The 14,549-nt window shown below is 36.5% G+C and overlaps 1 protein-coding gene across 7 annotated transcripts in view; it reads left to right on the top strand.

The window, feature by feature from the left end:
- TMTC4 (transmembrane O-mannosyltransferase targeting cadherins 4) overlaps positions 1-14,549 on the top strand; it is a 53,194-nt gene that overhangs the window by 29,319 nt on the left and 9,326 nt on the right. For all 7 annotated transcript variants that reach the window (XM_068927981.1, XM_068927956.1, XM_068927972.1 and 4 more), the window contains 9 exons: positions 1,625-1,786; positions 2,569-2,771; positions 4,235-4,406; positions 4,513-4,644; positions 12,357-12,436; positions 12,607-12,714; positions 12,834-12,975; positions 13,642-13,756; positions 14,243-14,355. In XM_068927981.1, coding sequence (XP_068784082.1) covers positions 1,625-1,786; positions 2,569-2,771; positions 4,235-4,406; positions 4,513-4,644; positions 12,357-12,436; positions 12,607-12,714; positions 12,834-12,975; positions 13,642-13,756; positions 14,243-14,355 — 1,227 coding nt within the window. The remainder of the gene's footprint in view (positions 1-1,624; positions 1,787-2,568; positions 2,772-4,234; positions 4,407-4,512; positions 4,645-12,356; positions 12,437-12,606; positions 12,715-12,833; positions 12,976-13,641; positions 13,757-14,242; positions 14,356-14,549) is intronic.

A 14,549-nucleotide genomic window follows, 5' to 3' on the forward strand; every position in this document is an offset into this window, starting at 1 on the left:
TCTCATTACTCAGACAATCATGTACCAAAAGACAAGGATGCAACTTCTGACATTTTTGTTGTTGTTTTTGAAAATACTTGTTATTTTTCTTTAATTCTCAGTCAGCTAAAAAAGACAACGTGCTGTGACATCTCTGCCGCAACACGAGTGGCAATGGGAGAGCATCTGAAGTGCATTGGATACAGAAATCCATTACACAGGTCTTCTCCCAGCGCTATCTTAAAAATATGGTGTCTATATACTCGGAAAAACTGAGTGCTTGAGGTAACAAATTCTACAGGATCAGTGGCTAGACACCTCAAATGGATGTCTAACGTCGTTTCTTTGATCAGAGTAGAGCGTGCACTATTCTTTCAGATTTAAAAATGAGATATTTAAATAGACATTTGAAAAAGTACATAAAAATACTATTATATCTACATACTGAATCCCACTAAAGTATTATACTCTTTTCTTCGGAATACACATTACCAGATAGGAGAGAGTACCTAGTAAGAGCTTGAAAGAAAAACCATTTAAGTGCTGAATCGCTAAAGAGTGAACTTTTGACTTTTGTTGATATCACTTTATCTGGTATCAGCTCCAGTGGAATCGGTCAGCTAGCATCCGCATTGGTAAGCAAATTGCAGAAGTAATCAGCCTCAAAAATATTTGGTAGCAACCGGATAGTCCAACAGCCTACTAGAACATCACTTTTATTGAACAGCAAATGTGCACTAAATCATTTGGCTCTCCCGTGCAGGGTCCGGCAAGGCAGAATAGTGTTCATTGGACTTTGCATGGGCCAGTGGTTTCATTGCAGAGAAGTTTGCTCACGCTTTTGAACAGCACAGTCCTATGGGGCTCTTAAATTCCTCTACAGAGTGAAGTGAGAATATTCTTTAGGTGCTTATGGAAAGAAATCATCGAAAGTATAATTTCTAGAACTGAAACAACAGCTTGTTTGTATGTAGTCATGTAATTTCATCTCTAAATAGTCCTAAGTGGAGAAAACTCTTTCCATCAGGAAAGGTCAACTAGATATAGCTATTTAAAGCAAAGTTCACGAATCATATGTCCTCTCTTAAAAAGAAAGGATAGATCCATCCAATGTGCTGAGTACCAATAGCTGTATTCTGTTCAAATTCCCTATCAGAAATTGGTTTATAAAGTAGCATCGATTATAGAGTTGCTGAGGATTTGTAGAAGAGAGACTTCTTGGAGATCCTGATCAATAAGGAAATGAAATAGTTTGCAAAAAGTGTTTTTAAATTAGTCAATGAAAGTAGCATAGAAAAGCTTCAGAGGGAATTCCTTGCCTGCCTTTTTTTTAGTTGCTATTGGCTTGCCGTAGTATAGCTGGTGCTTACATACACTTGGTAAGGCACAGTACCTTTCCTGTTCTGTGATAGTGATAAACTGTATCACCGTAAAACAAGAAGGCAAAATACTTCCTTCAGAGCCAGGTAACAGAGAATTTAACCCAGTAATTGCAAAAATAAGGAAAATGTCAAGTCCAATAACAAAAGCGCGTGAGAATAACCTCTTTCTCACTGAGTGAAATGATGAGGAAAACAAGGTGAATGTAGATTGAAGGAGAACAAAAATGTTCATTTTTATATTTTTTTTTCTTTCTTTCCTCTAGAATTCTGGGCTGTTAAGAAAGGGGCTACTTTTCAGGATTACTCTTCTGTTGTCTGGAGGGGCCAGTATACTTTATATACGCTGGAGGATTATGGGCACAGGGCCACCTGCTTTTACTGAAGTAGACAACCCGGCTTCATTTGCAGATAGTCTGTTTGTGAGAGTAAGTCATGAAGTTGCTGATTTCTGGACAATTCAAAACATTTGTCATCAAATTGAGTTTTCTTCTCAGAGCTGCAAAAAAACATTAAAGCAGGCAGTCTTCACTTTTTGAGATATGCGACGAGTCACCTTCTTTTGTGTAGTTGAGATGATTTTCTGCAATTTTTTTTTTTAAAGTATACCTTATATATTCTTTGCGTTCAGTTTAACATGCACTGCACACACTGAAGTATGTTTCCTTTTACTCCCTCCTTTTCCCGTGTATGAGATTTAGATCTTGCTCGTTTTCACCCCTTTTCCATGTACTGTGTTTGACTCCTCATCTGTTCTCTCACAATTGAGGGAAGTAGCATCAATTTCTGCTTTGGTGCATTTGGAGTGTGTTTTGACTTTGTACCTCTAGCTGCATTAAGACTATTTCTGGAGATGGAGAATGAGGGGTGAAGATAGTAGGTGTTGTCTTTTGACATTTCCTCCTATTGTGTGAGATGGTTCTTTTTACATGTCAGTATTGGTTGGACATCATATAATTGTGTCCTTGCTCTGAATAAGAGAGGCACTTAACTATGTAAAAAAATAAAATAAAATAAAGATCATTAAATTCCACAGCTGTAAAACTAATGGATATATAACTAGTTGTAATTTAACAGTATTTAAGGTTCCTTTTTATTCTATAAGATGTATTTGGTGATAAGGGGAATGGTAACAATGAGAAAAACTAAAGTTGGTTCCCCCCCTTAAGTTTAGTGTCAAATAGATGTTTGTTTTCTTTTTGACTGACAGGCTATAAACTATAATTACTACTATTCGTTGAATGCATGGTTGCTGTTGTGTCCCTGGTGGCTGTGCTTTGATTGGTCAATGGGCTGCATACCCCTCATTAAATCCGTCAGCGACTGGAGGATAATTGCACTAGCAGCACTTTGGTTCTGCCTAATTGGCCTGATATGCCAAGCTCTGTGCTCAGAAGACAGCCATAAGAGAAGGTAAGAGACAGTGATGAATTTTAAATGCCTAGCCAACTTGAGTACAGTATTATTTTGTTAAACCCAGTATTGATAATCTTACCAATTCAGTGGAACCAGTATGTCGCAAATGTAATTCAAATAAATATTTATAGCTGTCATTACAGTTTTATCCCAATTTGGGCTCATCACTGTACACTGTCTAGTGGGAAGCACACTTGGAGGGGAGGTATGGATGGCTGCTTTATTTTTCTTCTGAAATAGCATTTTGAGATCCTTAACACTGTAGGTGGTAAAAAGTGATTACACTCTGTTCTGACCATAAATTAATGTGTGTTGTAACCCCTTCTTACATGTTGTCATCTCCTTTATTATTCTCTTGTACTAATGAAAGAGGGAGGAGAGAAATCTTGAAAAAAGGTAGAAATGCTGGCCATTAGTTAAATACTAACATCCTATCTGCCTTCCTTTCCTCTCTTTTCATACTCGTTTGCACAGGTAACATCTTTTTGGAGAGGGATGGAATTCTTAAAAGTGATCTGATTCTTTCTAGTACAAACACATTCTCTACCAATATTGCTGAGCAGTTTTATCCTCGCAAGTTAACAGGGAAGGTCAAGTGAAGGCCTAGGACACTTGGGGAGGGGGGAAGAGAAATAGGAATCTATGTAATCTATGTTACAGTTCATGTACAGTTATCATGTAATCTATGTTACAGTTTACAGTAGAGAGATTGATTTGAAATAAATTAGAGTAGAAAACTGCCATTGTATTCTATAGCAATACCTAACAGAGACATGGGGTTCAGATTTCCTAAGGCTGGCTATCTAAAAGTTAGTTATCTAGTCTCAGTCTAGGCTTGGTATAGTACATAGAGACATACCTATCAAGGGTTACTGATCCTAACACAGATACCTAGAATAAGTAGGACAAACTGCCCTCAAGAAGTGTCTGTCTCCACTGGCTGTAGAAAGAGCCTAGATGGCTTTCAGGCGGTTAAGCACAATAGATTCTACTGTATTGTTTGATGTCTTTGTTAGGAAGGAAGACACTCTCTCAGTAGGAAGTGTACCTGAGTTTCCTCTTAACAGTGATGTATATTTTTTCCCCGGGGTTACTGTCTTGCTAGTTTTAAAACTGGATAGGTAACTTTACCATTATTTTTCTTGTCTGTATATTTTAAATGGGTATTGTATCATTAATGATTAACGGGGCTATGTTCTGGTAGGGAAGCATGAAGGTTACTTGTCTGGGAATTTTAGCTAGAATTTCAAAGGTGCCTGTGGGACTGAAGTGTCAAAAGCTCATTGAAACTTGTTGAAACTTAATCTGATTTTTTGTATGTAGATCCCAGAAGATAATTTGGAATGCCGTGTTCTGTATGCATAGCTTTTTACAATTTCTAAATAAAGCTTATATGTAAGTGGAAAAGGTACTTTTGGTGAGATTTATGGTTAATTTGAGAATCTGCTTCTTGTTTGCAGAATTCTTACACTGGGACTTGGATTTCTTATTATCCCTTTTCTTCCTGCAAGTAACCTGTTCTTCCGAGTAGGATTTGTTGTTGCAGAGAGAGTCATCTACCTCCCCAGCATTGGATATTGTATTCTGTTTACATATGGATTTAGTCTCTTGAGTAGGAAGGCCAAGCAAAAGGTACCATTAGAACAGTCAGTACAGCTGATGAAGTGCTTCAGTGTAATAGTTACTATGCTGTTAGATTTTTGGTTTGATCCTTAATTTCTCCCTCTTTTTTCTTAAGAAAATTCTTGCTGCTGTAGTACTTGGAATCTTATTGATGAATGTCATGCGCAGTGCTCTCCGCAGCAGTCAGTGGAGGTCAGAAGAACAGCTTTTTAGAAGTGCACTGTCTGTGTGCCCTCTCAATGCAAAAGTAAGTCAGCATGTGGACTTTTAATCTTATTTTTTTTTAAAGTTGTTTCAGATTTTGGAGGAGAGGAGGTGTTTTGCATAGTGTATTGTGGTACAGTGTAACTCAAAGTCTTGCTTGGTTCAAGAATGTGACATTAACATGTCAGACATAAATTGCAGTGGTAGCATAGTCAAAATACCATGCAGTTCAAATTACAGTAGTGTAGGTCAGAACTTGGGGGTGGGGGAAAATACACTTAAGCAACAGCATCTGGTCAAACCAGATGTTCTGCTAGCACAATATACTGAAACAATTGCACGCATAATTGCAGTTTATTGCAACTTAATTTTCTTTCCCTTTGACATTTTGTTATAGTAATGTATTCACCTGAATAATTCCTACGCTATGCTTTTAGAATCCTTTTTGTACCTTTCAGTAGTATGTCCATCCAGCACAGCTAAGGGCAAAAGAATCGTATCATCAGTGTAACTTGCAAAATCTGAGGGTAAAACCTTTGCTCCCACTTCTGCTCGGGCTAGAGTCATATGCACTGAGGAAAAGGGCAATATTCCTTGCAAGGCTTAGTGAGGGAGCAAGCGGGAGGTGGGACTGGATGGGATGTGTTACTGAGCTGAACACCAGTGTTTAGCGTAGAAGACTGAACCTCAGCTGCAGGTAGGTGAGATCCACAGTGGTCCTTTGGTAACTGAGACTGTGATCTGTTGGAGCGTACCACAGACCCCTGATGATGTCTGAATTTTAGCAGAGACAGTCTGATAAGAGCACGGGAGTAAGAAGGTTCAACTCGTCAACAAAAATACATGGATGTTTTAAAAGTCAGGTTTTTGTAATCTAGAGTGGTATCTAGAAAATATGGATCAAGATACACAGTTTAAGTTGGAGCCTGTGAATGCTATATTTTCTAAACAGAACAATGAACTTAATATCTACTGGAATTCAAATATGCAGCAGTGAACTCTAAAAAGCAATTTTGACCAATATATTTGGCCAGTGATACCTTTCAGTAATCTCAGATTTCAGTACATAGAAGAAGAACTGTTGTATCTTATTGTGTGGCAATGGCAGGCAAACGTCTCCTTTTTAATGATGACCTCAGTATATCTTGTATTCTGGATAACAAGCGCATTCTATAAATGGAGCAAATGCAATCTGTTTCTTTATGTGTAGCTCCATCCATTTGCCACGGTAAGGGTGCTTTAGACAGATCCACGCGCTCTTTGCCTGTGCTCCAAGCTACTTGGACAAGAGCCATGTCTGGCTGGGAAGCTGTGTAGCTGTGTTCACACAGTGCTGTGCTTGAGCCGATAAGCTGTGTGCAAGCTACTGAACTAATACAGCTGGTTTAAAGCCAGTGAGTGTACAGGGAAAATGAGCCTGTGTTTGTCAATGCTGGGCCTTGCAGATATGGCTGAGCTGTACTGCTGGTAGAGACAGCTTGTGGAAATGTAGAGCGTGGTGATGTGAACATGGAGTTTTTTATAGGCTCACATTCCAGTTTTGCTCAAGGAGTAACTTGTTTAAAATTGCAGTGGTAGAGAATTCTGGTAGGCAAGATCATAACCAAGTCTGTGTGTGAGAGCCAATCTCACTTTTCTTTACAGACTCAGCTTTATTTACTCAGTTTTTAAAAATATAAATTTAAAAATTGGAACTAGGTATAATGATATTCTGGTTTTGTCTTGAAATTGTGGACTTTCTTTAAAAATGGCTCCAAAGGACTTTTCATTGTTGAATTTATTCCAATAGGAGGTTGATGCAGACCAAAAGATAGAATTTAAATAACTTTTTTTTTTCTTTTTTTGGTAGGAACGTCTTTAATATGTGTAACACATGGTCAGGGTTTTACTTCCCTTATGTAGCAGAGTCCTTGAATCTCCAGTTGTCTCCCAAGTGCCAACAAAAGCTACAACTCCTAGTTCAAGGTCTGTGGTGTAGCTCTTTTTAATTCGAAATTATGTGTATGGGAGCAGTGAAGAATAAATTTACCATAATATTGAGTAACAAGTAGTTATAGCAATGTCTTTTCTAATTTCAAACTCGCCTCCTTTAAACATCTTCGCATGGAGGTGTGGAAACTGCAATAAATCAGATTGTCTGGCAGAGTAGTGAGTCTCCCCTCTTGAGTGATATAGATGCGTGTGGCTCAAGAAAGTGAACTTCAGCATCAACATTGAAAAAAGGTGGCCAAGGATCTTAAAATGTATTGGAAATATACCATTAGGAATTTGAAAAGATTTTGACATTTGTAAAAGTTCCCAATGCAGAAAGGGCAGCTCCATGTCTAAAGAGAATGTTACAGATTTATAAATTTATAAAATAGAAATGTATTTTTTTAGAGAGAAGCATGCTAAGGCTTTTGGTTATATATGTGCAGGAGTATGTCACTCATTTAACTTGCTTCTACGCTTAAGCTTGTTTGGAAGGTTGTCAGATTGAAAGAGTATGCATTTTGAACACATTTGACAGAATTTTCCTTAGCTGAACAGAAGGAACCTGTATATTCCTTTTCCTCTCGTCGCTTTTTTTCATACAGTGTAGATTCACTGAATTCCTGGAGCTCAAGCGTGATATACAGTAACATGACTTAAAACTAGGCCTATCTTGTTTCTCTTAAAGTAAATTTTGTGAGCAGTTATGGAAACTGTCTTCTGATATGTTGATTATCTGTTACAGATAGCTTATAAATCTGGAATAATTCAGTGCTATGGCTCAGAAAGGGCCCACTGGATGTAACTGGGAGTCTTCCCATTGATGTCAGCATGTTACAAGTTAGTCCTAGAGCGCTTGTTAAAGTACTGGAATATCTAATTAGAGGCTACAGTAAAAGTATGACTACCACCAGGCAATGTTTCACCATGTTAGACTATTGGGATGGGCTTTACCTTCTTAACTTCAGATATGTATATCTGAGCGAGTCATACTCCCTTTGTAACTAGGGAGGAGAAACAGCCCCTTTCAGCACGTGGTTCATCATCATCTTGAGGTAGATGCCTGACACAGGCCAGAAGGACTGTGCCATAAATCGGTGTGATTTCTTCACCATTGGTTATAAAAGAAGTCTAGACAGCTAGGTCAGATACAGATACATAAGATTTTTGCCCTTGAGGTTTGAACTGCTATTTGCTCTTTTGCTATATTGCTGTATTACTGCTCACCTTCTAAGGTAATTACACGTTATTCCTTTTGAAGATTATTCCTGAGAATGCTCATCTTGTTGGCTTTTTTTATTATGAAACTAGCTACTGTTAGAAATGCCAAGTTACTTTTTCTTGGCTTTTAGCAAAGCTACAGAAGTTTTTAAGAATGCAGAGATAGTTCTGGTTGCTGGATAACTTCCTCTTATTACGTAAATAAAACGTATAATAGCATCATTAAATACACTAAGTATCTTTTTTCTTTTCCTAGATTTGAAATAACTGAATTTAAATGATTGTAAATTATTAATATTCTGTACATAATCTGTACTTCCTCCTTGCTGATGGCTTTTCTTTACAGGACAGCAGTTAATAAATGTAATAAGATAAAGCCATTTCAATAATAACTCTTCTGCAATAATGAACAGGGAAGTTTTTATGATATTTCCAATAGAGTGTGTTACTAACCAGTCTGTCTTGAGATGCTAAGGTGGTAACTTTGTATTTGATGCTTCATGCAGAATGTAATTCTAGATGTAAGTTTTTCAAATACAAGCTATGGTAATACTGACAAATATGCAACAGAGTTTGTGAGACTTCCTTCCGTACTTTATTAGAATGTCTTGTAAAAACTCTTTGTGACAGAACAAGATTCACAGCTAACTGTTTAAGGATTCATAAAGCTGATCTAGAGAACATTGCTTTATATAGTGAGAATTCTTTTCTATGCTATATATCAGAAGGGGAATATCTGCTGCAGAATACACTTCAAATGCTGTAGGCTACATTTAGATAGGCTATACTCTTTTTTTTTTTGTCACACGGATAACGTTTTAGATATCAAATTTTCTCATACGTCAATGCAGTTATGCAGTAGTACCTTTAGACAACATTAACTGCACAAACAAAATGGGAAAATCAAAAAGGCTTTTTTTTGTTATTATCTAGAAAACAATTTCAATAGCAGAGGAAAGAGAAAAGTGTTTAATGTAAGCATTAATGTGGCATTGAACAGAGGTATCTGCATGTTTCTGTAGAAATTTTGACATCTGTGCTCTGCCTCCATCCTTTTCAGCAAACATTCATATTTGCTGAAAAGGTGATTATAAGCAGCTGGGAAGAGGTAATAAAATAGATGATGATAGTGGTGTTTCAACTGAGGGAGTGTACTTCCTAGAAAATAATACTGTATTTCATTTTCTTCCTGTACTGCTTTGAAAAAAAGCAAGAAATTGGTTGGAAAGTAATGTTTTTGGATAGGGAAATAGAATTTTTTCCCTGTTCCTCATTTAAACGTGTGCACACACAGTTTTTGAGCACTGTGTCTGTCTAACACAGAATAATATACAGCCTTTTTGACTGAGGTTTTATACTGCCTTCTTAAACACATTGATATATTGTAAACAGACAAGTATACAGAGCCAATGTTTTGGCTAGTCTGTGGTGCCACAGCTATGTTAACTTTGGATAAGACATACCTATTGAGGTTAACTAGGTTCTGTCCTAGGGTATTTTTACTCTTACTTTTTCTAATTGCTCGGGTTGTAGAGAATCCTGTGTTGTTATGCAGCCCTGAGAAACGGTCCTTTTAAAGCTGTTACTGTAAAGTAATTACCTGTTTAAATTTGATAAAGGAGCATGTGGGCATAACACAGTATGTCATTTCCAGTTAATATCTGTCTTTAATACTGATTTAATAATGAAATGCTCGGTCTGCTCTTGAATCCTTAATGAGGAAAGGAAAATCCTCCCTTCCAGGTTGGAACGCGCTATATCTGTCAAAGGCGAAGAGCCGTGTTTCTAGAAATGAAATTTAAAATGTCACTCTAGCCCCTTATTTTTGAAGGCCAGATTCTTCCTGCTCACTGTGTACTTGGCCTCTGTGTTGTGCAGATGGAAGCCACAGGAGAGGTCGGGGAGAGTTACGACAGCCTTGTGCAGAGGACATAGATTATCATAACCCTGGTTTCTGGGAGGCACCCAGAGTATAGCAAAAGGGTGATCTTGGCATCTATCTCTGTATAATGGCCAGTGAAGTGATGGCTGTACGGAAAAAGTAACCTGCACCTTTCAAATGGCTATGTATGCCTAGGAACCCTTTGCTGACTCTGTCCTTAAAAACAGGCTGTTACTGTGTATTCTAATCCATTATAGATCAGTCTGAAAGCTGGTTTTGTCATTGGACATGTATGGTAGGCTGGGGCAGGTGGGAGGGGAGTGGGTTTTTTGTTTAGTTTTTCTTCTGTTCCTTTCCTCTCTCACCACCATACTAAGAGGACTTAAGGCTACAACTTCCCTTGAAAGGAAATTAGAGAAAACTACATACAACAAGGAACGCTTCATTTTAAGGAGTATTGTATGGAAACACTGTTTTCTATCACATGGGAGCTATACACGAGGACAAAAGAAATGTACCATTGAGAGGAAAATATCTGTTTTAATAAACTGTCATATTTGCCATGAGTTTTAATACACTACAGTTTGTCTTTTTAGTTAAGTTAAAAAAATGTGCGTGTACAGTTAATGTTTAATTTGATGCTTTGACTTGAGAGAATTGATACCTCTCAGGTTTCTGCAATCTGTGCAGTTTTGTTTGCATGAGAACAATATTCTTTTCTCTGCTGCATTTGAGACAGATATGGGCATAAAAGTTCCATGTTTTGAGAAACTGAAAAAAATAGAATCTGAAAATGGAATGAGGACTGTTTCCTAACACAGGACTGTTGAAGCTTGCAATTGAGAGCATGAGTGGTTTGTATATATACAGTTTTCCTCATATGGTCTGTCTCCAGTCGTTCCTTTGGGAATGCTTACGGCTTTTGAAAAAACAACTTAGAGAAGGAAAGAAATTGAATCAGGTTAATCTTGATACGGAAATGTGAAGTCAGATATTTTAACAGGTAATATGCATTATTGAGTAAAATCTTCCTTTATTTTTTTCTGTTTTGCCATGATTTTTCTTTTATCTGGGAACACAGCAAAGTTTGATAACCTAATCTGCCCTGAATACCTTTGAGATGGAAAACTTCAGCATATATAATTAGAGCAATCCAATTTAGTAAGAATGGTTTTGTAATAGGGTGAAAAATTCCTAGAAGTACTATAAAAATAGTATTGAGTCCTAGGAAACATCTTTCAGGATGTATCATTTTACATTAATGATGCTGGGGAGAAACAATGCTATTCTAGTTTCTTCTCATGGTCAAGTGGTCTTTAGGAATGGCTATGCTTGATGTAAATGTACCATTCTGTTGCTTCTTGGCATTTACCTTGTTATGTTTTTATGCATGTACAAAGAACGCTTTAAATTTTTTTTCTTAGAAGCTGTGCTAGAACTACTTTTATGGGACACTGAATTTGCTTTGAAGCAAATTTGAAGCATTTGATATGAAGATCTATTTTAGATCTTGCAGACCACTGTAAGCAACTGAAGAGCTGCTTCTGTGTGTGCTTAGTAAGGCTTATAGTATCTTTGCTGTGTCTCTGAATCCAGGGAAACTATTTTTTCACTTACTCTAGAAAGTGTGAAAAATGTTTTCTATCTTCATTTGTTCATAGTATGTTCCTGCACAGTCACAATCGTATAGAGATGGAATTCAGCCAACTAGCTTTTTAAATATTATAGCAATTAAATTAAAATCTACACAATTATGTTTGAAAAATATGAAAGAAATTGCACTGTGTGTTTGTTTTGGTTGAAGCATACACGATTTGATTTCAAATAGTAAGGTAATTTAAAGAAATAATTCTGATTCAGTTGCTGAGAAGTCTATTTTCAGGAGCAAGTACTCGTAGTACTTCTGTCATATTTCTAAACTTGGGTCTTCCTTCGATCAGATAATTTAGTCTTCTGGCAATAGTCTTAAGGTAGGATTTGAGATATCTTCCAACTCAGGTTTATTCTGAAATTCTTGTCTTGTCCTTGTCAGCAGTTCAAATGGTGCGTATTCCTATCTAGTTACACACAAAGTGCTGGATCCTTCCTTCCTTTCTGCATTTTTTAATAAGCAAGATCTCCAACGTGCTGCCACACCCATTATATTTATTTTATTTCAGAAATGGTGCTTGATGCACTCCTAAGCCAAGACAGTAAGAGTTGTTTTTGTTTTCTGTTTTTCTTTTTAAGTGGAGCTTAGTTTTTCTGTTTATGCTGAATTTCTTCAGGCTTATTCTATAGGTAAAGCAAAGTTAATCATACTGTAATCATTTCTGTAGTATTTCTTCTGCTAAGGTTGGTTTGATTGAATCAGCCTTTCTCTTACTCGTCTGACAAATACATGAAATAAAGGGCAGGAGATCTGCCTGTAAGGAGCAGTCTTGTGGAAAGTGTGGTGACTGTATTTATAGTATCTGGAAGTGGATAATCTTTCTTTAACTAGCTAGAACAGGTATCCTAAATTGTTAATATATTCCTCAGATTTTGTTTTACTATATTCATAGTGTGTATCTACTTGTAACATAAGTAGTGAAGGACACAAATACTGGTTATATCTCTTTGGAGTAAGAATTTTTAGCAGCTTGGCCCTACAGAATATCTGACTATATGGTATCTGGTAAAATGCCAATCTGTGTTTTCAGGTGCACTACAATGTTGGCAAAAACTTGGCTGACAAAGGAAATCAAAGTGCTGCAATCAAATATTACAGAGAAGCTGTAAGGTATTTGGATTGTTATTGCTTTATTGAGCTATCCTAAAATCAATTTAATGTTTCATATGGAGGAAAAGCTTAAGTTTTCATTTTTGTGTTCTGCAGTGTTACAGAGCTAATAATTTGCATACAGTAATATGTTTCCTATAAATAATAATCTGTTAAATTTCAAATTTTAGGTTGAATCCTAAATATGTGCATGCCATGAACAACCTTGGAAATATTCTGAAAGAAAGAAATGAGCTCCAAGAAGCAGAGGAGTTGCTGTCCTTGGCTGTACAAATACAGTATGTTTAGAACAATGCCAAGCAGTGTTTTGCATCAACTGAGCAGAAATGGTACAATAGGATCCTGTTTTCCCAATGCTTAATTGTCCTGTCTTTATTTTTTTTTCCAAACTGCCTAGACCTGATTTTGCTGCTGCATGGATGAATCTGGGAATAGTACAGAACAGTTTAAGAAGGTTTGAAGAAGCAGAGCAAAGCTACTGGACAGCAATTAAACACAGGAAAAAATATCCAGATTGTTACTATAATTTAGGAAGGCTGGTAAGTATTTTCAAACAAATGATAGCTGTAACATTTGTGTGTGTATATAAAATTCTGCTTCATTTTTAAGTGTTGACAGTTATCCCAGTTTTTTCATTTGCAGTTGAAGGTGGTTTCATGTTTTTCTATTGCTTTCCCAGAAAACTTCTTTCTACACTGATTTGTTAGTCCTACTTTTTCCATGCAAACATATATAAACAAAAATATAGATTATGTTCTTTTGTTCAAGAGATTAATAATAATCATTTCTCAGTATTAGGTTTTCTGTTTTGCAGTTATTGGTGTGTTTCAACAAGTGGCTAGGTAGTAGAACTATGCCAAAAAAATTCAGTCTAGATTCTTGGAAATATTTATATTAAATATTTACTTATTCTCTTGTTTAGATTTCTGAATTGCATGTTTGTTTTCTTCCCCATACCATTGGTACACATATATTTGAAAACAAGCCTAGTTACCAGAGAAAAGCAGTGGAAAATATAAAATGAACGTATAGTAGTCCACTTTACATACTGTTGTAGTATTCTTTTTACATTTCTTATTTTTGCCTATAAAGACAAATTCTACTAGAATCGAGTGAGACAAATTATAACTCTTTACTGTCTTCAGCGTATGATAGGAAAGTAAAGCAAATTAGGGTGAAATTTCTGGGGTTTTCTTTCTTTTTAGTATGCAGATTTGAATCGCCATATAGATGCATTGAATGCATGGAGGAATGCTACAGTTCTGAAACCAGAGCATAGTTTGGCTTGGAACAATATGATTATATTGCTTGATAACACAGGTATAAGTCCATTTGAATGTTTTAATGAATAATTCAATGTCTTGCAAAACGCAAAGCTTTATTTTTTTTATCTAAAAGGACTTTCTCCTCTTCTTTAAGTATCAAGAAACTGTCTATAAATATTAGAATACCTTCTGACACAATGGTTATAGAGCATCACTTAAGATCAAGCCCATAAGTTGAACTGATGTCCCTTGTTTGAAGTGCCATCATTGTGCAAGCATGTTTGTGTTATAGACCAAAGTTTAGAACTCTAGTCTGTACTTTGCTATTCTTATTGAAGTATTATCTGTTGAAAACAAAAAGTATGATTTTCTTTTAGGTGTCTTGTACTGCAGGGCATTACCTTTGTGTCTGGTAGCTGGTTTTCTTTAGAACTGCGTGTAATGAGCTAGTCATATGATAACATGTGCTGACAGCATGAGAAGTAATAATTTAAGCTGTGTTAAAAGATGCCTTCTCTTTTTCCACTGTATGGGTTCCCAGGCAATCTAGCTCAAGCAGAAGCAGTTGGAAGAGAGGCCCTGGAATTAATACCTAATGATCATTCCCTTATGTTTTCTTTGGCGAATGTATTGGGGAAATCACAAAAATATAAGGTAGGTAACTAGAGCTTTCTGAGAGTGTGTGTGTATATGTGTGTGTGTGTGTATATGTGTATTTAAAAAATAAACTGTAAGTTTCTGTGGAAGCTGTTTGAGGAAGCCATTGTGGACTATGACTTAGATACTCAGGTTTCAATGCCCATTTCTGTCACAGAAATGCTGTGTAACTCTGGTCTGGATTCATCCCA

This window comes from Struthio camelus, chromosome 1 (assembly GCF_040807025.1).
Source record: "Struthio camelus isolate bStrCam1 chromosome 1, bStrCam1.hap1, whole genome shotgun sequence".
NCBI lineage: Eukaryota > Metazoa > Chordata > Aves > Struthioniformes > Struthionidae > Struthio > Struthio camelus.